The following is a 27,428-nucleotide window of genomic DNA, read 5'->3' as shown; positions in this document are numbered from 1 at the left end:
GCCCTTTTAGTAGAGTGAAAGCATGGAGTGCACGAGCAAGCTATAGAGTGGAAAGGGGTGTTCCAGTCACTGGGTGAAAGGTCGACTAAACACTTTCCCTTGATTATGGATGATTGGGCAGCATTTCTGGGAATTAGTGTCGCCAGGTGGTTGAATGATGAAATCAAGGCCAGTTACTTAAATGATCTCACATGCCTCCAGCCAGGTGGCTCTGCAGGCCCCTGGGCAATTGCCAAAATGCCCTCTAGGAGCTCTAGTGCCAAATGTTGACCCATCATGATATGGACTACAGGAATGAACCAAACCTCGCATACTCAAGCTGCCAATTGCCTTTTTAGATGGGATACATTTAGATGCCTTGGCTCATTCAGCCATTCAAGTGTTCAGTTGCAAATGGAACCAAAGATCAACATTTTCTTGAGGAAAGCAACACGTGTAGTTTTGCAATCATTAATTTTTCATGAGAAGGAGAAACGAACTCATGACTTGCTGTGTGTGTGTGTGTGCACATCTGTGTATACTTGTGCATGTGAGGTTTCTATGAGTATGAAAAGCAAACAATAAGAGTCCTTCTTACTTGAAAATTTAAAGACGGTTAAATCCCTATTATCTCAAGATAAAGGCACTCTTACAGAACACTATGTTTCTGGAATATCCCTCAGAGTCTCGAATGACAAGTGTATGAGTAAGTTGGTTTTCCCTCTGCAAGTCTTACCTGCTAATGTAAGCCAGGCTAGAAGCAGCCAGCAAGGTGAGTCCTTTCTTCTTCAGTGGATAACAGTGTGGCCTGAGGATGACTTCGACCAGGGAGAAGGGAAATATGAATGTGTGCTGTGGGAGAAAAGATGACAAGTCTTAATGTCAGGGTGCCTTGGCTGTCTCTGGGGTTTCTAATTCTCTTGCCGCTCCAGTCTAACTTCCTACACAACTACCAGGTGAAACTTTCCCAAACTTGGCTTAGATTGTACTCCGTACGTGTCCAGGGATCTGCAGTGACTCTGTTACTTATCGCACTGACCCAACGTCCTTTATCTGGTTACCAAGGTTCTTTGTAATGTGTGTGTTGTCATCCTCTTTGCTTATTGCCTGTGCTCCCCTAACACACGTGCACGCGCCTGCATGCACACACACACACACACACACACACACACACACAACACACAAACACACACAAATTCCTCCATTGGAACAAGGCTCTTTCCTTCATTCTCCTTTGCACTCAGCATGCTTACTCCTACTTTTACCCTTCTGTTCATGCCTTGACTCTGTGTGAAATAAGTTTCTCTCCCTGTATTCACATTGTCCACGTTTTTCATATCCAATGCAATCTTCCATGATGCTGTCTCCGTATTTTCCTCTGGATAATTTTTTTCACTCCCTTTTATTGCATTAATATCGTGGGCCATGCAGTCTTGCGCTTATGATGTGTATTCATAAGATGTAGGGGTCCAGAGAACACATCTTAGCCCATCTCTGCATTCCCCATTGTACCTTGTGCCATGTCACTGTCCTTTCGATGCCTGGTGAGTGCTGGGAGGTATGTGAAAGCCTCCCTCTAAAACCTTCTATGCCTCCCACTCTTTCTCTGCTTCACCCTCTCCTTCATAACCATTTGTCTTCTCACATCTTTCAAACCCTTAACACTAGATTTTTAATGAGGTAATCAAGGAAACAAGCCTTTAGGAACAGTGGTGTTTTCAGGTGGAAAAACTACTGAGGCCTGCTCCCCAATCAGTACGGAAACCAATCTGGGAAAGGTAGGTGACGTTAGTCTATGTGCAATGTCCTTTCATTTATTAAACACATTTATTAAGCCCTTCTGCCATACTCTGTGCTTATTGGGAACATCTAACAGTGTCAGTATTATTTTACATGTTTTACACTTACAGTTATCATTCCTCTTCCATCCCTCTTGCATCCACAGCCTTTACATGCAAGCTCCATCTCATTCCCATTCCTGACCCCCAAGGCAGCTCTGTCAGCACCTCAGTTATTGTCGTCACTGGGGCATAAGAATGTCACAGTGCTGGTGTCACAATGCACCCATGCCCAGCTATGCTGCTGAACCCTGGGCACTGGCTCGGGGTCGTCTTTGCTGTCAGTCACATCATTCTGTGCTCAGAGGCATCCCCAAGTGACAGTAGCTCCTTCCTGCCCTACCTGAACTAGCTAAGGTTCAGGCAGACTCTCAGATGGCAGAAAATGCATCAAGTTTTGAGGGAGTAGGGGCGGGATGAGAAAGAATAAGTCTTAAGTTTAGGGTATTACTGGACAGAGAGGGGCTCCTGTGGGTCCCTTATCAAGGGTGCTGCTGGGTGACACAGAGCAATTAGGCCTCTGAAAGGCCCTGGGTACCCACGTTTTAGTAGCAAAGCCTAGAGGAACAGCATTTTGGACAAACCATAGCTTTTATATACTTTGTCCAAAGCTGGCCCTAATATACTGACTGGTCGGATATGCAAATGGAAAGGCTTCCAGGCCCACTGTCATACCTTGCATCTTTCTTTGGTCTGATTTAAGGTGACAACTTCTGTGTGTCTGTCTCTAATAAAAGAACATGGTGTTTAAGGGCACACACTTTCGAATCTGACCTTGGACTAGTTTCTGAATCTGAACTTCAGCTTCCTTGGTTATGAAATGGCATAAATAGTACACATGTCTTAGGGGTGCTGCTCTGAGGATTGAGATAAGTGCATGTAAAGTCCTTGGCCCAGGAGACTTTTAGTGAGCATCAGCTGTGATTGTCACTCTTACTGTGATCGTCATCCTTCTCTCATTGCTGACCCAATGTGAGTGGGGGAGGCAAAGTTCTGGGATGTTCACAGCACCAGGTGCTCGAATGCACCCTGGCCTGTGGCCTGCAGGAGGATGTGGCATGCAAGCAGCTGGAGTGTGGTAACAGAGATGTTCCCCCCTGTGACCCCTTCCTCAGCCCACAGCTCGTGCCTGTGCTCCCAGCCATGGCTGCCTCAGAGCCCAGGCCATGCTGGGTCTCACAGTGATGCACTTGTCACCCAGAGGCCACCTCAGGAGGTGTGAGATGGGGCTGCCCACCCAGCAAAACCACCTGCCTCTCCACCCGCCTTCATTCTGCCACAGCCAGGAAGATCCAACTTCTATTAGCAGCCGTTAACAGTCCCATTATACTGGCCAATGATCTGACAGATTTTATTAACCCTGCCCACAGTCGGCAGCTTCCGCTCTCTACTTTAACGATCACTTGGAACAGAATTCCTGTGGAATAATGTAGTGAGTTTGCATTAGGAGCAAATGAGTTCACAGTGATTAATGTTTGTACAACAAATAACTCAGAAATGCATGACTGATCACCTCTTCTAGGAGCCTGCCCTTTGTAAGTGACATTCAATTGGATTTCCAAATGAATTCTCCCTGATGACTTCTGGGAAGTTTCCTTCAGTGATGTCATTAGTGATGGTCCATATACTGTGACTTAATACAGGCTAAAAGTTTTTAGAAGAACCACAATTTTGGGGCAGGGCTGGGAGTAGAAATAAAGAAAGGAGGAAGACCACATTCTGTGAGCTTTCTGAATATTTAGCTACTGTGAAGAGCCGAGCATGAAACAATAAACCTCCTGGTATTTCAAATGTGCTGGTATTGCACCTGAGGTTGACATAAATTATATAACCTTTGTCAGGCAGCACATATTTAAAAAAATAAAAAAGAGGAAGAGAAAATTCAGTAAGAGAAAAATCAAACATGCTTTCTGCTTCCAAAATGTCTAATAATTAAGCTGGGATTGACACAAATTAGAATGCTGCCAAAAATTGCTGAAAACAATGACTCATTCTGTATTTCAATTAACAGTTTCTCAGTTTCCCTTATAAACAGTGAAGCTGACAAAAATTAATTATCTCAGAGGGGATAAAATATTTCCTTCCAAAGTAAACAAAACACCATGGGCTAAAACAATAGTATGTGTAAACAGAGGGAATTAAATGAAGCTATCTTTCCTTGTCAATTAAGCCATCATTTTGGTAGATTTTCCTTTAAATAACTCATTCCAAAAGTACCGGTTAAAAGGACAGTGTTGCTCTTTTCCCATCCTTTTCTACTAAATTATGTCTTTGCCTCCTGTCCTTGCTTCCATCTGAATATCTTGGAGACAGAACTATAAGCATGAAATATTGATTTAAGTGTTAGTGTAATAGTTGCCCTTTAGATTCCCTGTTTGCCAAATAGCCTTGTGGATAAGTACTAAAATTTACTAGCCCATAGCGCATTCTTACAAGGTTACATGAGTGGCAACATGGAAAATAATGAGCACTTACTGTTACTATCATACCAGTAGATAAGTAGCTGTTATAAACAGCGCCTTTGTGTATGAAGCTAAACTTACAATGGGATGCATTTGTCTGACTCATGGGAAAGAGGCCAGCCTTGATCCCTGAGATAATCCCTGGAGCTGAGAATGTTGACAGTTCATCATTGTAATGCAGGCTCCAACAACCGAATCCTTAGGGCCAGGAAGGTCACACAATCTTATCTCTAAGATTCTTGGGGGGACAAGAGCACTTTATTGTCTCCAGTGAAAGAAATTCAGGGAGCCTACATATTTTAAATATCAGATAATAACATTTTAAAATCTGATCTCTGCCTCTTTCTTCTATTTCATTTCCTCGTTGGACTAGCTCTTGTGTTAAGCTGAGTTGACGAAGATAAACAAGCCAGCTTCTACTTTCTTGGACTGGCCATTGAGAGACGTTCTCCTTCATATGCTGTTTCTGATAATGAACTTACATAATATTGCCCACTTCATGTTTGTCTCAATATGCCTTTTGCTGTTCAGGCAACACTTGGATCTGAGAATTAATTCCTTACGTTGGCTCTTCCTAAACTAGTGTCCTTTCCCCCAAGTATCTAAGATAATGTCTTTGGTTTGTGTATGGTACTAACGGATAGTTTTAAATCAAGTTTTACTCCACTGGCGAGATCTCATTTCTAGGTATATTAAGGAGGATATTTTTGCTTACTATATATTAAATATGTCACTTTTTAATTTATTTAAAAAATGAAAGCCTTCACAAGATCTCCTCAGGGGCAAACACGTGGTCAAAATATCAATTAAAACTTAAGCATAAATACAACCGACATGAAAATGGAGACAAAACAAAACTTAATAGAATGTCATTTTACCCAGGCTTGTTATTACACTGCTGGATCATATTCCTTAAGCTTGAAAACTACACGCAGTGAAAACACACAGTAATAGCTGTTTTGTAAATCCTTGTAAGGCAATCTCTGGCTTTGATAATAGCATCCCTTTGCCAGCTGCAAACTTTTACCTCTCACCTTACCAATTCCCCTCACTGAAGTTTCTGCCTCTAACCATCTATATTCTCTATAGCCCCTATATTGTTAAAGGTGAAGGTTTGCTTTACGTCAAACTGATACACGTGGTAATCTGGAAATGTAGACATAAGCTAAATTGCTTATATCTCTAGGGGACAACTTTTTTTTTTTTTTCCTTCTCTACTCTTCTACCTACACTACCTGCAAGGCTCTTTTCAGTCTCAAATATTAAAGTTTAGAAGGAAATTGGATTTTTAAAAATTTTCTTTTCCACTTTCTAGGAAAACTCAAGTACATAGGCTAAGCACCACGATAATTAAAGAGTCAATGTTGAAATGCCTGGGGAGGAGGGATTTGGAAGATAAACCATCCGCAGAAGGAGCCACAGGCTTCTCTTTGATCTCCATAGTCTACCTAGGTGAGCTGACACAGTCCAGCCTGCTAAAAATTCAAAAAATAGAAGTGAAAAGCCAATAGTTTTATTTACTGCAGAGGAGTAGTAATGTTTGCAGTTTACTCTGAAATACACCAAAATAAGATGAGTTGTTGGATAGATAGATGCATACATATGTGATAAAGCAAATACAGTAAACTATTAATAGAAGAATGTAAGCAGTGTGTAATATAACGTTCACTATAAAATTCTTCCAACTGTGCTTTATGTTTAAAAATTTTCATAATAAAATGTTGGCAGAAATGTGAATAGTCTTTACTGACCTGGAAAAAGAAACAAATGCTCCATTGGGCCAAGGAAGAAAAGCATGCCATTATTTATGAACTCATATGTGAATTCAACAGGTGGTTAAATGATAACTTTCTGAATCTTCTCGGAGAGTTTCTAAGTGATGTTTTTTACTTACTACAGTGTTGTCCTTTGGGTTAATATGTAGTTTGGCCAACATCTGAAAGCAGCATTCTGCTGCTAGGAAGCTAGTTGGCTTTGACTGAAACCAGCCAGGTGAAGAAGTTGGCAGTTAGAGCCCATCCAGTTAAGGGTAAGATAAAAGCAAGATCTGACATCTTAGGACCCTACAATCAGAAGGATATCTGCCTCTTCCTGCTCCCCTCCCCTCTCTCCCTCCCTCTCCAGAGCACCCAAATCCCTTCCTCTAACTCTCTCTGGCAATAATAACACCTGTAGACACCTGCTGTAATCTCTGATTCATTCCTTTCCTTCTCATATCCAAATGTGATTCACTTTCCCCCTCAAATGCTTCTCATAACTGCCTATTCTTTAGTTTTCTCCAGCATCACCTCCCTAGCTTTCCCTGATTTTGGTACATACTCAACATTGCAATTAGACCAACCTTCCTAAAACAAGTTTCAAGTTTCTACTCCCTGCTCAGAAACCTTCTGTGGCTCCCTGTTGCCTCGGTCCACTGCCTACACTCCTTCTCTAATCTCATCTCACTCTCATTTTCCACAATATCTCAACAGACTCCCTCCTTTTAAGTCAAACCAGTCTTCTCATTGTGCTTGTGTTTATTCCATTTCCTCCCCTAGAAATCCCTTCTTTTCTCATTAATTCTTTTCTTCAATTCTTCTCTCCCAACCAGCTCCACCTTTGAGACTCCTTATAACCAAAACACACACATGAACATGAGAAGATATAAATGAAAATCAAGACCCAGGAGAACACTGAAATACCAGAGGCTTGCTTGTCTGCTATATTGAGATTCAAATTTAGCAATCCTTTCCCGACAGCCAAAGTAAAAAGAGAGTGATGGAATATACACAGTTCTTTTATTTTTTTTTTAAGGGAAACTAAGTGTTTCTACTAGTAATTAGGCCTCAAAGAAATTTCTACCATTGCATTTAGGGGACAAGAAGTTATAGGAGGCAGTGATCTCAACTGTGTCCCCTCATAGACAAAACAGAGATCTATGTTCCATAAACTGATAAAATCTGAAGGCAAAATAATAAAACAAGATCTTTTAAAGGGGATTCTGTCAATAAGGAGATAACGTTATTTAACTATGTAGCCCGTTTGATGGACTCCAGAAATACCATTTCCCCCATGAGTGTTTTTGTTTGTTTTTGTTCCAACAATGAGTCAGACAACAGACAGTATTTTATTCTCTGTTTAGAACCTGCAATGAAGGTATTATATACTGTTGATGACACAGAGATCTAAATGCTTGGAGGAATTCAGAGCCAATGGGAACGTTGACACCCTATTGTTGCAAATCAGGAGCCTCACCAAGGAAACCATCCTGCCTCTTGGAGCTGAGTGCCCCGCCCTTTCTGCTACCTCTGGGGCCCATGTCACATCTATGTCACACCCACATCACATCCTGTCTTTGCATGAATGCTCACACTCCTGTCCTTCCCTTAGCAATTTTGGTCTACACCAAGACTCTTCAGTGCTCAATTATATTCAGTTTTATTTTCACCCTGTCAGTTTCATGTGTTTGTTTCTTCTGTTCTCCGTTATAAACAATTTGAGCTCAAAGCTCTCATCTCCTTTTTCAGGACTCCCCTCCACCATGATTCATAAATGCTTTTTGACTGATTTTCTTCATTTGAACCTCCATGTTGCAAAGTAGAGTTAAGCCCTTAGTATGGCCTAGAAAGCCCCTTGCGATCTGGTTACCTGTCCTGTCTTACTTTTATGCTATGCTCCACCCACCTATAGCCCTCACCCACCTTTACCTCCTGGTTACTCTGCACTCTACCCACAGTTCCCTCTCTCACCACTGACACATCCACACTTATCCCTACCCCCCTCAGCCCTCACGACCTTCTCACCTTATAGGGCTCAGCACAGATAGCATTGCCTCCAGGGCAGAATCCGAAACATCCAACAGGTGCCCTTCCTTGGCCCGTCTGGGCCTCCCTGGGCTCATCCCCATCACAGCATCCCGTTATTGCATGCATTTAATTCTGGCCAAACTGTCCTTAGCAATGGAAACAGTTCAAAGCTTAGAGCTGTCACCATTTCATCGCCAGTGCCTAGCATGGGGCTTAACCTACTCTGGCCCCTTAATATCTGTGGCAGGAATTAATGAATCAATGAAACAATAAAAAGAAAGAAGAGTTCTTCTGCATAGCCTGGGAAAACAATCCAACGTCCCGGTGTGAGGAAACAACAGCTGCAGGCCAGATTCAGCTGACATGGCAGCCATATATCAGGCTGTGTCCATGGTAGCAAGGTCAGAGTCAGCCCCACTTCAGGCTGGTCACCTTTACCTTTTGTCATGGCTATAGATGGCACACCAAATCCTGAAAATGGCTGTTATGAGTCACAGGGAAATGTGTGAGAAAATATCACTCCTGGGAACAACCCCTGGGTGTCCACTTCATGGCAACTGAACTGTAGACTCAATAAAGTATTGTCACATCCAGGAGCTAGCAACCCCGTGGGAAGTTGGAAGATATCAGCCAGCAGAGGCTATTGTTTTGTTCATCTTGGGACCCACTGGCCTGTGGCCCTCCACTCTGAAATTGGGCTAGGTGGAAACCCCCAGGTTCTGCTTGATATCTTCTTATACCCCCTCCTCTGTATCAATCTGTAATTCACCCTTCCTCCATGCTTTTTTGCCTGGCTCCGCATAGCGCACATGGAGACTTGTTTTTAAGACAGACAGATGGGCAGCTCTCTAGAAACCTGCTCCAAGTTGGAGGAAGGAGACTGTTCTTTTCAAGAAAGAAAGTTTTGGGAACACGGGGATCTGCTCTTGCTTTAAAGCCACCATCATTCAGGACACCATCCTCTCAGATATCACGATGTCAATAAAGGACTAAGAATGTGTAGGCAGCTGGTTTCCCTGGGAGATAACAGTATTTTAGGGAAGCATCCTGTAAGCACAAGAGCTGGGGCAAAGTTCCAAATTCCCCACATGACTGATCCCATGATGGACCAGTTTCCACACTTTCTCCTTCCTGCTTCCAGCTTTTCCTTGCTGACTTGTCAGGGTATTCCTAAAGGGACTCCCCACCATTCTGCTAGAATGACAGTTGCTCACTGGTGATTTTCCCAAATGTAAGCAACTGGTTGATTTAGAGTTAGTCTGTATGTCAGTTTGCATGAAGGGCACATGAGCTAACTGTGGGGGTCTTACTAGAAGAAGAAGTGGGGTCTAGAGGTAAAGGAAAAAGAGAAGTTTGCTTGGGAAATGCCCTCATTCAATAGTCATTAAATATTTCATGAGAAGCAGCTATGTTTCAGCACTCTACGCAATCAAAAAGTATATAAGATATGGTCCTGGAACTCAAAAAAGAATGAATTTCAACTTATATGTATTGTAGCCCTACAGTGTCACTAGGACTAGGCTCGTCTGAAAGTGATAGACGACAATAGGTAGCACGGGGCTGAGCCCTTGGGAGTCCACAGTGAAAGAGAACAAGTCCTTGTTTAATGCAAAGACCTACTTCTCTCTCACTCACTCAGTAAAAATCTTTCTGACCTAAAAGACTCAAGGGTTTCACTTCAAGAGCTTTTGTGGCATCTCAAACTGTGTCTTATTATCTTGTAAATGTCACTAGGTTGTGTTTTGTTCTTTCAAAATAGAAGTAATTTTAATTCCTCTTTACTAAAAACAGATAATTACATATTACAGACTACTTTTTCAATTATGAGCATGTTTTATCTTGCTGGTAATCACAGAACAAGACAAAAGGGCTGTCTGTAGGATATAAAACTGAAGATGTCAGGTAGATCATAGAGATGAGTTTGGTGCTCAGAAGAGAAATTTAGCTGGAGATAGATATTTGGGAGCCGATAGAGTTAGATAATACTTTTCTTAGTGGACGTAGAAGAGATGGCCCAAAGAGACTGTATGAGTTAGGAATAAATGGTCTAGGAGTAAACAATGTGATATAACAATAGTTCAGCCAGAGTTTCTCAACATCCATGCTATTGACATTGTAGAATAGAAAATTCTTTGTTGTGGAGAGCTGCCCGTGCATTGTAGGATGTTTAGCAGCATCCTTGGCTTTTTACTTACTAGATGCCAGGAGTATCCACCCATTCCCAGTTGTGACAATCAAAACTGTCTCCAGGTATTACCAGGTGTCGTCTGGAGAGCAAAATCAATCCCAGTTGAGAATCTCTGATTTAAGTGATGGACAAAAGAAGAGCATCTTGCAAAGATAATTGACAAGGAGCAATCAAAAAGTCTGAAGGTAACGAGGGAAAGGGAATATTGTGAGCAAGATGTGGTCAATGGGTCAAATGCAAGGAAAAGTATCAAAACACCAAACTCCTAGTTGTAGAGACAAGAACACTGGGGGAAGCACGCAGGAGCTTGCTCTTTTTGTCCCAAATGGCTTGTTCTTCCTCCCAGGGTGACAGCCATGTTCCTTGTCCAGTCTCCTGTATCTTTGGGTTTCAGCTTCCTGTTCAGAGAATCCTTAGGCTTGGACCTTGGAGCCCCTGAGCATGGGGAGAAGGTTAGCATGGAGTTGTCCCCATGGCTGCCATTGCCATCTGTTCCACAAAACCCAAGGGTAGGTGGAAATCTGGACAAGTTTGTAAGTGCAAAATCTAGGAACCTACACGCAGGACAAGTTGATGACAAGTCGGCTTGCTCAGAGCCCTCTACACTTCTGGGAATGCAAGCTGTGTCACTGAGACAATCTTCCCATTGCCAAAAAATTTTGCTCACTTCCTTATCGTGGTCTTCTTAGAAAAAACAAAGCAAAATTTCTTCAAAGGTCACAAAATTTCTTCAAAGATCACAAAATTCCTTCTCACCACAGAATAGTAAAATGTGGCTTTTATGAGTTCTAGATATAAACACATCTAGAGAGACACCAAAAATACACAAGCTTTTATTCCCAACCAATTCATAGTAGGAGAGCTTTCTAGAATACCTCTCTAAAATGGTCAAGCACTTTTTGGTTTCCAAGCTCAGATGGGAGAAAGGCATAAAGGTTTTTGTTATGTTTTGTTGTTAGCTTTCAAATCTGAATTTTCACTGGTAAAATCTGAAGAGAAGTGAAATGCTGAAATCCCCCCTGCCTTTATGAAGCTTTCTTATTCTGCCCTCAAAACAAGAAGACTCTTGATTACTATTGAACTGTTCAAATGTTAGGTTCCATGGCAGCCATCAAAGAACGAGTTCTGTTTCTATTGGTGAGGTTCCACATTTGTGGATTCAATTTTCACATACACACACTAATGCACACCATCACTAGCCTCTTTGCCCATCAATAGGAACCCTGGGTGGTATATTATCAAGCATCTCTCTTGGGGCCAGTGCTAGCCCACCAATGAAGAGCATGGGGGAAATTGGCTTTCTACGTACTTCACAGAGATAGAGAGAAGGTGTTTTTTCAACTGATTCTCCTTTTTCCTTTGACCACCTTTCTTTCATGTTACCTCTGTCGTCATGTCTTCATTCTTCATTTCAGCCTCTGCCATCCTTCTTTCTTGATTCAGTGGCTTTTTAAAACTCACTTTGGCTACATGAGTACCTAGTCACCTAATTAACATCTAAGAATGGTGGTAACAGAGGAAAGTGTAAGCCTGGAAATGGTGCTGCCAAACAGCCTCCATCTTTGAGCCATAGTCCAAATCAGAGCAAACATCATCTCCATTTAACAAAATATATGTAATTGCTATGACCTTGTGCATCTCTTTCAACATAAATAAGTTACTAATATATCATACATCTTCAATATAACAGCCAAAAGTTCCATAGGTATTTCTAACTACCAATAATCTCTGAAATTTCCTCATATATATAACAACTTTCTACACAAAAGAATACCTCAAAATATCCACACACACGTCAGCCACAGAGTCTAAAGGTATGGCTGCTAGCCGCTTTCTCTCTGCATTCAGTGCCTCCTGGCCCCAGCACATCCCACTCTACCCCTAAGGATGAACTCTGGGTTCAGTCAAGGGCGCAGAAAAACTACCCAAGTGGAGATAAAGACTTCATTCATAAAGTAGCAATCTTCATTAAGTACCTACCCCATGCCAGGTGCTGTGCAAAGTGCCGGGGATTCAATGGCAAACAAGTATGGTCCCTGCCCTTGTAGACCTTATAGTTTAGTCAGCAAGATCTTCTATAAACAATTTCAAAACACATAGATGCCGATTATGGTATGTGCTATGAAGGAAACAAACAGGAATCTGCATCAGAAGAAAAGAGGAAGGACATGAAGTAAGGCAGTCAGGGAAAGCCAGTAAGAGATCATTTTTAAGCTGGTGATTTTTAATATTGCAAAGTATTAGAAAGAGAAACACTATTTTCCTCTTTGCAGTTGACCATTGAACAATGGGAGGAAGGAGGAGGGACATTGACACTCCCCCTCTCTCCCAGGGCGGTCAAAAATTTGCACATTACTTTTGACTCCCAATAACTTAGTCATCCCTTGGTATCTGTAGGGGACTGGTTGCAGAACCCCTGCAGACACCAAAATCCATGGAAGCTCAAGTCCCCTGTATAAAAAGTTATAGATCAATGCATGCAGTTGGCACTCCACATACACGAATTCCAACCATGGATAGAAAACAGTACAGATATTGAAAAAGTCTGCATATAAGTGGCCTTGTGCAGTTCAAACCATGTTGTGCAAGGGTCAACTATATTTTGCTGCTGTATGGAGAAGGCTGAGAATGGAAGCAGGAAGACCAGTTTGGAGGTGTTGTGTGGGAGAAGTGGAGGTGAGCACCAGGGTGTTGGCAGTGGAGGTAGAATTTAAACAGATTTACTACATATTTTGGAGGTAGAATGGATAATATTAGCTTATTGATTGGATATAAAGCTGGTGAGGTGAGGGGGGTGGCAAGTTCAATGCTGGTTTCTGTCTTGAGCAATTGGGAAGATGGTGGTTCCATTTCCTGAGGAGGAGGAGCCCAAGACAGGTTTGGCAGTGAGTATTACATGTCCACTTCTGGACAAGTTGACTCAGAGATGGGCCTCTAACAGCCATGGAACTCAAAGGAAATCTGATCTGGAGACTCAGCACACGGATAGAATTAAATCCATGGGGATGATTGTGAGCTACTGGGAAAAGAGTACTGGAGTACTGGCAAAGATGGTGGCTCAGGATAAGCCTGGAAGAACACCACCAATTAGAGAGCAGGTAGAGGACAAAGGCAGAGACTGAGGTAGGAAAACTAGTTAGTGTGCTACGAATAGAACCAAAAATGCAGTTTCGAGGAGGGAGAGGTCTACTATGCTGAATGCTGCTGAGAGTTAATAAAATGGGTTGGGGGGAAGGAGCCCAGGATTTGGCCATGTGGAGAGAGTTGGTGACCAGAATAAGAGGAACAAGCAGAATAAGTATAGATAATACATTTGGGTCTGGGGGAATGCTCTTGGGCTTTGATCCATTCAGAGATGCATACCTGCTTCTTTCCCATGGGGCTTGAGTGGCAATGTCTGCCCTGAAGGAAACTAGCCAACCTCCCCCCCCCACCACCACCAAATCCTGGTGGCAATCAGAGCCGGGTTCAGGAAAATGAAGTTATAACTTGAGGTTCACCTCTACTTCAGGTGGTAGGAAGAAGTAATGTTCTTTTTCATGTCTTTCCTTTTATCCTCTTATAAGCAGTTTGAAAGACTGGATGGATGCCAGAAAATAGGTCCTAGAAAAGTGAACTAGCAGCAAACTGCCACCCTGCTTCTAGTGACGCCTGAAGCTAAAGGGACAAAATGGCTCAATCTAATTTACTAGAGCACAAGGTATTGAGAAATTGGGGAGTGGGGGAGATTAAAAAAAAAAAAAAAGGCAGCACCTCAGATGGCAAAGTTTCCACCTGGGGGCATTAGGCAGTTTGGGGGAGAGCTGAGCGTTTGATTTCTGGTTAAATCTCTCATTGGGGGAAATGCCAGTGAGATTTCACCCTTCCCCTCTAGAGTAGGCCTAGGTTATTCTGTAAGTTTGTGTGCAGAATTCCCACATTGACATTAGCCAGAAAGTAAATCAAGCGATCCTGGGAACATTAAAACCTAACCCTGAAACATTAATTACACACCAATAAACAGCATCTACCAGTATATAAAGAAATACAAACTTGTGCTTAATTGTTACCTTGCCTGTCATGAAAGGCAGGCAATTGGATCACCACGAGACTCCACTTTATGAACAAGAGCCTTTCCTTAATTGCCAGAAAACTCTAAGGGCCTCCCCACCAAGGACAGGTGCCACGATTAGAAAAGAGAACACTCTACAAAATTCGTCTATAATCACAATGTGGTATTATTAAACAGCAGCCTGTGGAATCAACCTTAGGGAACAGGGCTCTTGTCTCTAGTAAAGGATGAACAAAACGGATTACTGAATCATTAGTTCTCTTTCTTTGTTTTTACCTGCCTCTTTAAAATGAGTACTTTAAAAACTTTGTGTTTTCCTTTCAAGTATTTTCTGATCTTACCATACGCCACTGTCTCCACCTACGTCTGACTACATTATTAATAAGAATAGGGTTATTGCATAATTTAGAGATTTGTACCTTCGAGAACAGTTGAAATGCTTCCAGAGGGAGGTAACTTAATCCTGCACAAAAAGCCTTTCCACCATAAGCAGCCTCCCATATTCCTGGATGTGAAACTACCCTACAACAGACCCTGTTCCCATGCCTTTCTCTACACCTCTGATCATGGATTAAAATTCTATTAGTTTATTTTTTTCCTATTCAGTTTTTCCGCTTCTAATGTCCAAGTCATACACTCCATTTCTATGAGGTTATTTTAGACATTATGACATACTTATTTAACTTGGTAATGGCTAATATAAGTCATTATCTCTAGCCTCGTCCCGCCAGCCATCCAAGAAGGCTTTAGAATGTCTTTATTTCAGTCATCTTTCTCCCAGCTCACATTCTATTTTCATCTGGTATCTTAATTCATTCTTTTTTAAAGTCACCATAAGTGGAACAAATTGCTTGCCACTGCTTTTGGTATTTTGGCCCTTCCCTTCTTCTTGAAGTATATCTTTCAGCAGTTCCCATTACGAAGGGTCTGTGGGTGATGACGTCTGTTTTAGTGTGTCTGAAAATGTCTTTATTTTGCCTCTGTTTCAGAAGATACTTTCAGTGAGTAAATAGGTGCAATTTTTTCTTCAATACTTTGAAACTATTGTTCCACTACCTCCGGGCTTCTTTGCTGCTATTGAGAAATCAGCTATCAGTCTAACAGTAGTTTTTTTTTGTTTGTTTTTCGGACATCCATCTTATTAATCTGGCTGCTTCTTGGATCTTCTACTTGTCTACATGTCTGCAGTGTCATACAAGTGGCTAGCTGTCTGCCCTTTGTCCAGAGTGGCATTTTGAGGTTTTTCTTTTTTTTGGTACTTCTTGAATCTGAGGATTAATTTTTCATAAATTCCAAAAAATGACCAGTGAATCTCTCTTCAGAGATTGCCTGTATCTCGTTTTCTTTGTTAGAGCCTGTTCTGTTTTCTTTTAGCTTTGGGGAATTTCCATTACTTTCCTGTCAGTAAGTCAAACATTTCAAAATATTTTGAGAAATATTTTGTTCAACATTTTAGTTATCTTCTCCTGTTTGTTTCAGGGGACTGTTCCACCTATAGCCAGAAACAGAAGTCAGTCAGAGCCTTGTTTCCTTTGGATGAGTAGGTTTCTCTTTATGTTAAGGGTTGTGGGCATGATTTGGAAAGAAGCAGAAATTTTATGGTCGTGTATCAGTCACGTTCCCATCAGGAATACAGTAAGGCCAGTGAGGCATCCCCAAGGAGGGAGGTTTCAGAGCTTACGCAGCTGTTGGAAAGGGCAGAGCAGTAAAAGTCAGGAAACTTCCGATGGAAGAGAGTGATTTGAGGGAGCTGGCTAAGAAGTTGTGGCAAATCTCAAAAGTGGCTGGGAACTGCCACCATTGACCTCAGCTGCTTGTCATATAAAGTGTGTGATTTCTAGGTGTTTGTCCCGCAGCCGACGCCAATCCTGTGTGGGCAATCTTCCCCACAGCTCTTCTCAACTGCCACTAGAGAATAATACCTGCTTCTCTTCCACGTCTCAAAAGAATGCTTCTCATCAGCTGATTCTCACCTGGAACCATATGCAGAAAGGAATTCCGGGAGCTGTGTGTGGTTCCAGGCTTATCCCCTGCTACACAGAGGAGAATGGGGAAGGGGTGATAGTGATTTCAAGTTGACAACAATCAGACATAAATCGTTATCTATCACTGATAGCGCTTTATGTCACACGCATATGATTTTGTTTGCTGCTAATAATATCACTGAGACTTAGGAATAGTAAAAACATCCATTTTGAGCAACCTAATACCCAGAGAGGTCTATTAACTTTTCCAAAATCACACAGCAAGATAATGGCAGGAATGGGGCCAGAATCGAGGTTTTCTGGTACTGAAGTCAATTCTTTTCATGAAATCAAAAATTAACTTGTAGAAAACATCTGAGATAGTCATTACTGCAATTTAGACAAACAGCTAAGAAATTTTGCTTTCACTCACCGCCATCTGACTTTCAGGGATCAAGCTCCAGCACTTTTCTTCCTAATAATGTATCCCTTTCAACTTTTTAGCCCCAAAAGAAACTTAACAGATGTGAAAGAACATTTATGAGGCTAGAATATGAGTTCCCTGATGGTTCATTTGCTGATGACCTGTACCTGGAGATGTCTTGGATTATCTGCACCATGCTCTCAAAGTCACCACCTCAAACAAAAGCCACCGAGATTGTCATTTTCCGTGGACATGCAACTCAGTGTTCCAACTTCGTCAAATTTCATTCAACAAATATTTTTTAAGCACCTTTTTTGCCTGCCTGACAATTTATGTCATCATCACGATGTTTTAGAGCTACTAACACTGACATTATTAGGCTAGCAAAGTATTTTAAAATATGTCAGTAAAAGTATGCATATTAATTAAAATGTTCCCACATATAAGCCTTACACTAAACTCCCTGGGCTGATTGGAGACAAAAGACTTTTATTAAATACTATTTGAAAGGTTAAGGATTTTAGTATCTTTGCCAATCATCACTACAAAAGAATATTTATTGTCAAGCATGAAATAGGTAAAAAAAAAAAAAAAAAAGGGAACTATTACCATTTGATTATTTGTTATGGTCACTTGTTCTTCAGACAACAGCAAAACCAGCACTTTCAAGCAATGACCAGGCCATCTTGCTCATTTGCAGGCCTGCTATCTAACATCAGGTTTTTCTTTTTTTTTTTTTAATTAAAATGTATTGGGATGACAATGGTTAGTAAAATTACATAGGTTTCAAGTGTACCATTCTGTAATACATCATCTATATATCACATTTTGTATTCACCACCCAGCGTCATTTCTCCTTCTATCACCATATATTTGACTGTTTACCCTCCTTTACCATCCGCCTCCCCCCATACCCTCTGGTAACCACTAAACTATCCTCTGTGTCTATGAGTTTTTGTTTCTTTATTTGTTTGTCTTGTTCCTTTGTTGTTTTCAGTTTTATATCCTACATATCAGTGAAATCATATGGTTCTTGACTTTTTCTGTCTGACTTATTTCGCTTAACTCAAAATGGATCAAAGACCTAAGCATAAGACCTGAAACAATAAACTGCATAGAAGAAAACATAGGTACTAAACTTATGGACCTCGGTCTCAAAGAGCATTTTATGAATGTGATCTCAAAGGCCAGGGAAGTAAAAGCTAAAACAAATCAATGGGACTATATCAAACTAAAAAGCTTCTGCACAGCAAAAGAAACCATTGACAAAATAAAGAGGCACCCAACCTAAAGGGAGAAGATTTTTGCAAACAGTGCCTTCGATAAAGGGCTAATATCAAAAATATATAAGGAACTTATACAACTCAACAACCAAAAAACAAACAACCCAATTGAAAAATGGGCAGAGGACCTGAAGAGATATTTCTCCAAAGAGGACATACAGATGGCAAATAGACATGAAAAAATGCTCAACATCACTAATCATCAGAGAAATGCAAATAAAAACCACAATGAGATATCACCTCACACCAGTTAGAATGGCTGTCATCAACAAGACAAATAGTAACAAGTGTTGGAGAGGCTGTGGAGAAAAAGGAACCCTCATACACTGTTGGTGGGAATGCAGACTGGTGCAGCCACTACGGAAGGCAGTGTGGAGGTTCCTCAAAAAATTACGAATAGAATTACCATATGACCCAGCAATCCCTCTCCTGGGTATCTACTCAAAAAATCTGAAAACATTTATACATAAAGACACGTGTGCTCCAATGTTCATTGCAGCTTTGTTTACGGTGGCCAAGACATGGAAACAACCAAAGTGTCCTTCGATAGATGAATGGATAAAGAAGGTGTGGTATATATACACAATGGAATACTACTCTGCCGTAAGAAAAGGTGAAACAGTGCCATTTGCAACAACATGGATTGATCTTGAGATTATTATGCTAACATCAGATTTTTCATTCTGTTTTAAACATTCATAATTAGAAGTCTGATTCTTTGAGCGGATAGATGGAGTGTGAACCAACATGCCTGTAGATTATTGTGTAAATTGAAATGCTCTCCAGTAGCATCCAGGCTCTTTTAGTTGTCAGCCCACTGTTAAAAGACTGCAGGTAGAACCACTGAGGATTAAAAACAGGACCTGCATGTTGAGCAAACCTTTTACTTGCATGCCCGTGGACTCTGACAATCACTCCTGCCTCACACGGTTCAACATGCATGAGCTCCCTGGACAAAGAGCTCTTCCTCGTCTCCGTGTTCTCACTTCTTTTCAGCTTTGTTCGAGTGTAAATTTTTAGAGAAAAATGGATGAATCTAGCAAATACATGAAGGAGATAGAAAGAGGATGAAGCTGGTAAGTAAGTAAGGCTGATGATAGGTTGGAAGAGTTGGTGAGATTGAGGAAGGAGTTGACAAAGCAAGTCCTTATATGTAAATGAACATGCCATTGGATGGGGAGAGGGGAAGGAAGGGCAGGGCTGAGATTTCAAAATGCTGGCCATAGCGCATCCAAGAGCTAGGCATTCATGTGTGTGATATGCGGGCAAGTGGAGTCACCATCCAGAAGACTAGATAATGCCCTGCTGGCAAGCAACCCAAGGACCTGGAGTAGGGAGAGAGAGAGGATATGGACAAACTGGAATTCCCAATTCAGCACAAGTGAGTGCTCTGTGGGCAGAGAAGATGAAGGGCCCGGTAATGTGATGTGGGGGCTGGCTGGAAGCCTGTCAGCAGCTCCCCATTCAAGGCAAGGACAGGACGCTGCAGCAGTCGGAGTATCTGTCTGTGGAGTTATGAGGCAACTAGAAGCAGGACTGGGGTTCTTCTGCGCTGGCTATCCTGTCAGGAAGGGAGAGCCATTCAGATCTGATCTGACAGAGCAGTCTCTCCCACCCACCACCCACTGGACTGCTCTTGGGCATTTTCACTTTTGTTCTGAGATCATGGGACTTTAGCTCTTTCCTACCGACTTAGATTTGATTTCTCTTAGTATTTCAGAGAAGTTTAGGATCTTCTGTTATGAGTTTCTCCATCCTGGTTATTCTCCAGTATAAAAGTCATTTTTTCCCTGTGGTAGTATTACACATGGTTGCCATGGAAATAAGGATTAATTACATCACACAGGAGAGGAGGACACTGAATGATCTCAACTATTTAAATTCCTAGTAACTTCTTAGAAGACAAATATATATATATAATCATTTAAAACCTTTGACCTTGATTTTGAAATTGGGGTGTGTTTTCTACCAGTATTCTTCTGTTTAAAAAGCAGCCTATTGATAGGGAATCACTGAATAATGGAACTGTTAAAGCAAGCTGTTCATCAGCACACACTGAAAGTTCTCTGCATTGAAGTTTTTAAAGAAAGAAGATACACTTTTGCCATTTTGGTTCCTGCTCTCAAGAGATGAAGAAAGCTGGCACCATGCCTGCTTGGTTTTAGTTATATAAAACCTTAAGTGAACTCGTAGTCCTTTGGCTGTTCATTATCAGAATCTCCTCTGTTTACCTTAAGGCTTCCTGAGTTGCAGAATGGCTTTATTGCCCTTACTCAGCTGAGTAATTCTGCTTCCTGATCCCAGTTGAGCTTCTAATTTCACTGATGAGCCGTAAGCATTCATTTAACTTCTCAGTGTTACCCAGTGAATGCTGCTGGAGTAAGAACTGAATGGAATAAAGAAAGTGATGGCTACAAAGTGTTTTAACCAAGAGGACAATCCATAAATAATCCTGTCGTGATCAAACTTGAAAAAATACCCAAGTAATTATCAGGCTGTGGCGAATGATTCCATTTCCATTCTTGCTCAGGAGCTTCACAAGAGTGCTCTGAAAGAGGATCGTTCCAGTGGTACACCATTGAAGTATCCATTTATTGGCTTAACTAGTATGTCTCTACTCTTCCTAGAGTCACATGAGAAGTTATTCACCAATACCGTTTCCTGGTCATTGTTGGCAGCCATATTTTCTCTTTCCAATGTGGACCTGGTCTAGACCAGAAAATTGCCAGAGAAGAATTTAAAATTTAATGGTACAACAGATTTGAAGGAGGAAGAGGCCACGAATCAAGAAATGTAGGCAGACTAGATGGAAAAAGCAAGGAAGCTGATTCTCTTCTAGAGCTTCTAGAAGGAAAGCAGCTCTGCTGAGATCTTGATTTTATCCCATAGACGCATTTGAACTTCTTACCTCAAGAACTATAAGATAATAAATTTGTGTTGTTTTAAGCCATTAAGGTTGTGTTAATCTGTTACAGCAACAACAGGAAACTAATATAGCATTACCAAGGCTCTACCTCTCCCCACACGCCATCCTATTGCTCGCAGACCAGAGAGTTCAATGTTGCCAAATCCAATGGAAAATTCTAATTCAAGTCATCTTACAATGTCATCCTACTTGATCTCTCAGCAGCTGTTGACATAAAATACTTCCTCTTTCTTGAAACATTTTTATGCTTGACTTCCAGGAGACTAAACTGCACTGAGTTTCCTTTGAACTCATTGGCACCTCTATCTCAGTCTTCTTTGTTGAGTTCTCCTGCTTTTCCTCCCAAGCACTGAAAGTTGGAGTGTTCTAAGGCTTAGTCCTGGAGTATACTCTCTAACCATTTTTGCTCCGTAGGTGATTTTATTTAACTTTAAAAGCAATCTTTACAATGAAGACAACCATATTTATGTCACCAGCCTTGCAATCTCCCCTGGGTTTCTATGTTCAATTCCCTATTCTGCATGTAGATTTGGTGTCTAATAGACATCTCAGAAACAATTTCTTCCTCCATACTCCTTGTACCTCCCCTAGCATCTCTATTCATACCCCTTCCCTGCCTCTTAGGCTACAAATCTTATTTCCTCTTTTTTGTTGCCACAATTCAGTGACTCTTGATGGCTCTGTATTCAGGGTCTATACTGAACACAAGCACATCACTTCACTGCCAAGTCCCGAGCACAAGCCTCCATCATCTCCTGCTGCACGTGGCAGACGCCTCCTAACTGGTCTTCACTCCTCCCCTCCTTCATCACAACCCCACTGTGCCTACCCTTAGAGCTCATTTTCTACACAGCAGTGAATGTGATGCTCTTGAAATGCGAACAAGATAAATAAGTAAAATGCAATGTAGATAGATGATAGATAGATGATAGATAGATAGATAATAGATAATAGATAAGTGCTGAGGAAGAACAGGGATTTTTTTTTCTTAGAAAAATCATTTTATTTGTTTTGTTTAATGATATGTGTGCTTTTCTTCTATAAATAGACAGCAAATTTTTGCAGATAGTCTCCATGTGTTGTCTTTATTTTGTATTTCACTATGTAAAACCAGTGAATACAGCTAAAGTTAGTGGACTGGACACAAAAACAAAAAAAATCTGGTTATTATGCAAGAACAGGGGTTGTAGTTATCCATGGTTATTTTTAGCCATGCAGACTAATATATTCTGCAGGTCTAGGGCTCAGCACCTTCACTTTTATTCACTGGCATTTCATGTAAGGCATCAACCCCTGTAATTTTTGCTGATGCTGAAGCCTGTCCTTGGATATATACATCCTTCAGCACTGCTTTGTATATATTATATGTAATGTGTTGGAAGGGACAGCTAAGGCTTATCCCTCAGCCTTCATATAGTTTATATAGTTTAAACATTGAAAGTGCTCCATCAGCAGTAAACCCTCCCTGAAAATATGCCCCGCCCCATCACGCTCAGAATAAAATCCTAACTCCTTATAAGTCCTGTCAGGCATAATCCAAACCCTGGCGACAGCCCTATCATTCACAGTTTATTCAGTCTGAACAGCATACGGGCCTTTTTGCTCCTTCCTAAATATGCTAGTATTTCCTCTCAAGGTTTTTGCGCTTGCTCTTCTGTCTTTCTGAACCTTTCCGCTGCCAGAGCTCCTGGGGCTGCCTCCCTCACTTTATCCAAATTTCTGTTTAAATATCAGTTCATCATAGAGGGACTCACTGACCACCCTGATTGCCCTACACTCGAGTAAACCTACTGTCTTAGCAGGCGTGCTCACGTGCACGCGCGCACACACAGACACACACCGCTCTGTCCCCGTACCTGGCTTTATTGTTAGTTTAAGCACTTTCACTACATGCATTGTAGTATTCATTCATTGTTTACACGTTTATTGATAACTTTCCCACTAGGATGTATGTTTTCTTTATAAGGACAAACTTTTTGGGTGTTTTTGGTGGTCTTGTGTATTTCTGCATCCTCAACTCCTAGAATAGGGTCTGGTATGTAGTAGGCATTCTATACATAAGATTATATATTATGTAAACACATAATAGTTTATATATGTGTGTATATATATATATATATATATATTAAACAGACTCCCTGTAGTGAGATAATATTTTATAGAAAATGGTATCAATAAAGGTGTGGCTTGCAATGAGGGGGATTACTTTCCAGCCCCCTCACTGTACCAAGAGCTGCATGGCTTCCATTAACTTTGGACCATGCTTCAAGTATTCTCCAAAGGATCTGTGACCACCCTATGCGTGACATGGACTGGGGCACTATATCAGCAGGACATAGTCTGGCTACTGTCTTATATCATGTGGAAACAGAAGTGGGTGGGAGGTTGAGTGCCCCGTGGGAACCCTGACCAGGTACCTCTTTCTTTGCAGACATGGACTTTCAGGGGAATAATAGTAGGGGATTTTGTTTTTGCTTCTGAACTTTCCAAATGTTCTCCTGAAGATTCTGCAGAGCACAGCCTCTGCTTTTAGCAAATGAAAAGCTGGTTGGGGAATATGTATATTATATATAATAAAAAGCTGGTTGGGGAATGTATATATAAATGATTATATAATGTCTATAATTTAAGCTTTTTGAGTTTAGGAACCATATCCCATATTTCTCTTGCCACCCCATAGAAATTAAAATAGCACTAAGCACATAATAATAACTGAAAAATGAATAGTCTTGATTTTGTCTTTTTTATTTGAACTCAGCATTAGAAATCATCTGGGGGCCCTCTTTTCAAGTATATGCTCAGTTATATCAGGAGATCTCAACCTGAGGCCCATAAATGGATTTTTGAGGGTCCATAAACCTTCTAAAATAGTACGCAAAGTGTTATGAGCATTTGTGTTTTCTTTGGGAAAGGGTCAGTAGATTTCCTTAGATTCACAGGGGGGTCTATTCCCTAAAGGTTGACTAGTACTGAGCTATCCAGAGATAGCTGGAGTATGGATCGCTGCCTAGAGGAAGGACTGCGGTGAAAAACTGGGAAGTTGGTAGTGGTGGTGGTGGGGGGTGTGCTTTGTAATGGTGGTAGACAAAGCGTGGCCATTTGGTTCTGACATGCCTGCAATTGACCTTGACTCATCAGCACTCACCTACCTCTACTGAGCAGCCCAACCATCTCACACCAAGCTTACAGTGAGAGGAAAATCTGAGGTTTGGTCTGAATTTAATGATAGACATCATCTTACATGCAAAGAGTGAGGAAGAAACTGGAAAGTTTAGAGCTTCACTCCCTTGACATTTTAACTCCACGCTACACCCCGGAGAGGGCTCAAAGTCACAACTAACATGTCAATCACAGCCAGACCAGAACACAAGGGGCATGAAGCCTTCCTATGCACGTTGTTCATTTGGCAGTAATCACATACAACTGCATGACACCATCTACATCAATGTATTGTGTCACCATTGTTATTTTATTACTTCAACTTTGTATGCGTATACTAGGTTCAACCGGATTTCTAACGCTAGAAGTCAAAATCCTTGTCAACTATTGATCATGGTGCTACACACATGGTAGGTATTGAATAATTATTTTTTCAAGTGAATAAATGACAGCCCATTAAATAACTAAGTGGCTGTATTTAGTACTTACTCCACTTTAAAGAGCCAAAGTAAGGCCTGACTCTTAAGAGCAGATTGTTTGTAAACTTCTATTAATATCAATGAAGTCTTTTAGTTCTAAAACTCTGTGATCATGAATTGAGAGTTTTACATGATAACATACTCGTATTTATGCAGTCCTTGATAATTTATAAAGTGCTTGCACATATATTCTCAACAATCCTGTACTATTTTCAAATGTAGAAGAGCTCCGAGGGGGTTCTCTGATCTATTTCATCCCTTTTTGGGGGCAACCTGAACAATTTAGGTTATTTCCAAAGAAATAAATTCCCCAACTCCCTTCAGGTAAGCACCTGATAGTTTCCTAGTTACTGAGTCCTCTTCTTGCTATTTAAATCTGTCTGTTCTGGTTCTATCTTTAGCAGTCATTTAGATAAGACCTCAGGAGTTAATGTTTCCCTGGCAAAACCTGGAGGAATACTTTGCTGTTCTTTCCCTTCTTTCATGAAGACTGGAGAACTGCTTAGCAATAAAACAGTCAGGTTGATCTCCTTTCAATAAGGCAGCTGGGCTCAAATGGGAGTTCTTAGGGCACCAGTGAATGGCAGCCTGTTCATGGTTGAGGTAAATATTTCACTGATGTTACTATTTGATTTGAACATAAAACAAGGGTAGGAAAATGTCCATTGGAGAAGATCGTCAGCTTTGAATGGTCCTACTGCAATAACAAGTCTCCACTGAGCTAGAAGCCTTGTGCTGGAAGGATTCCAAGGACTTGATAAAGCATGAAAGTTGTAGAACCACATTGTGTCAAAAGGGAGACTGGTATTTCTTAATTTGACAAATATTACTCATAGAACCCAGAGCAGCAGGGAAAATATTTCAAAACTAAAGCTAGAATAGCAAACATAAAAACTGTTGTGACATGAGAGAACCTTTCAGGAAAGTACGACACAGGCTATCTATACACCAATAATTCGTATATAGTGGAAGAGAAAAAGGAACAAAACAGGAAGCGTTTCCCTTTAAGAGCAGGGCCAGCCCCACGAGCAGGCATCTAGTACCAAATATCCAGCCTGACTGCCTGTCATCACTCTGGCTGCCACAGTGGTGGTTTCTGGGTATTCACTCCTTTGGACTGTTATGGAAAGACATTGTTAAAATGTAGAAATTGTTACTAAATTGATCCGGTAACAGCCATTTCCACATTTGTTCATACTAGTATTTACAAGTTAGCAGAAAGCATTCCTTGACACAATAGACCAGGAGGATTGAATAGTGGGGACGGAAAATGTCCGGAATAAGGGACACGGTCTGGGAGAGATGGATGAGATGTAGTCATGGGGACATTGGACTTGGAACAGACACCAAAGGGAAGCATGGATGTTTGGGCATGACCACATTAGGTTTTGCGGATGCCAACATTTGCCCCTGGAAATGGTTCTGCTGGGAGTTTCTCCAGTTAAATTAACAATCACAGAGTCTGTGTCTGACTGAAGGCAGGTTGCCGCCTCCTATTTTCTCTTTGTCACCATTGTTCCACCTCCTTTGACCCTAGTCATTTCTCTCTGAGAGATTCGGGTTACTTGGTTGACCAAAGGACTAGGAACAAACAGAATGTCCCAGGTGGTGAAGGCACGAAAATATGTTAGGATCTCTGTTGTACAGTATCTGCCTTGCTCTTGGATGTACGTTGTCCTTCTGTCTGCTTTTAAATTACTGAAAATCCATATGGCTGTTTAGCAAGGTCACCAATGCTGGGCCTCACCACCACAACTATTTGGAAGAAATCCAACCTTATTTCCATGTGGAAAACGGAACCCTAAAGAGCTCGCAAGCTTGTATTTGTTGCAGGAAAACTGCAGGATACGCTCCCAAAGCCTGGAAAAGGTATTTGATATATGTGTTTGGCCCCAAATAAAAGACACTTTCAAGATTCTGATTTTTTTTAGTTTAGTAACATCTAGCGCAGTCAGTTGTCCCAAATCACTTCGTTTTCTTTGACTTAAGTTTTGGCTTATTAGCATACAGATGTGGATTCTGAACTTTTTCTTAAGTGAGAAATCACACCTTGCTATCTTAATCAAGCAAAGTGACATTCTTTTAATTGCCTGGTAATTAATTATGAAACCAGATCAAACCACAAGTTCTGCATTTACTGTAGCAAGGGACAAGGAAGAGTGAATTAGCATTGAATTTAAATTCTAGCTGTCCCACTTGTCAGTTCTGTGGCCTCAGGCAAACCACTTAAACCCTCTGAGCTTTTTGTCCCCTAATTTGTAAAAAATCAGGATTATGGCTGTAATCTAAAGGTTTTGTGGGAAGTGAATGAGCCCATATTTGAGAAACATGCGTAGTACAGTGTGAAATGCCATCAAAGAGTAGGGATGTTCCCTACATAGGTGTCTCAGCAGATCAATGTTAATGGGACTTGGGAAGGTGGTCAGACCTTCCCAGAGGGAGGTGATCAGACAAAAAAAGGTGATAGGAGGGGGTCCCTGAGAGGTGGGACTTATTTAATACAGTTTTTGGTCCTGAACGTTACATTGGATTAGAACTTGGCTGTCTTTGTCAGTAATCAGTCTCTCACTGAGCACATATTTGAAGGGAAGGTACATTTTTACTGGGGGATGGGGTGTGTGGAGGGGCAGAGTCAGTGGACTGAGCTGCTTTTCCATACTGGGAATCATGTGAGTTTTAAGACAATGCAAGGGGTGTAGGTAGAAGAAGGTTTGTAATTTTGAGGAGCCTTGATAATGCTACTCCCTGGTTTTTAAATATTTGCTTCACAGATTCTGAAACCTCCTTCTGAACTCCTGACTAATGTGTAAATACATTTGTAAGTATTGAGCAGCTAAGCTAGATCATCAAACAATTATTTCACGCCTGTCATACAGAGACTCAGGCCCCT

General features: G+C 41.2%; 1 protein-coding gene across 1 annotated transcript in view; it reads right to left on the bottom strand.

Annotated features, from left to right (window-relative positions):
• ADTRP (androgen dependent TFPI regulating protein) overlaps positions 1–27,428 on the bottom strand; it is a 60,924-nt gene that overhangs the window by 20,983 nt on the left and 12,513 nt on the right. Inside the window, exon 4 of the mRNA XM_033115473.1 lies at positions 716–831. Coding sequence (XP_032971364.1) covers positions 716–831 — 116 coding nt within the window. The remainder of the gene's footprint in view (positions 1–715; positions 832–27,428) is intronic.

The sequence above is a fragment of the Rhinolophus ferrumequinum genome, chromosome 9, assembly GCF_004115265.2.
Source record: "Rhinolophus ferrumequinum isolate MPI-CBG mRhiFer1 chromosome 9, mRhiFer1_v1.p, whole genome shotgun sequence".
In the NCBI taxonomy this organism is placed as follows: domain Eukaryota; kingdom Metazoa; phylum Chordata; class Mammalia; order Chiroptera; family Rhinolophidae; genus Rhinolophus; species Rhinolophus ferrumequinum.
The sequence above is the reverse complement of the archived record's forward strand: the minus strand, read 5'-3'. Positions and strand labels throughout refer to the sequence as shown.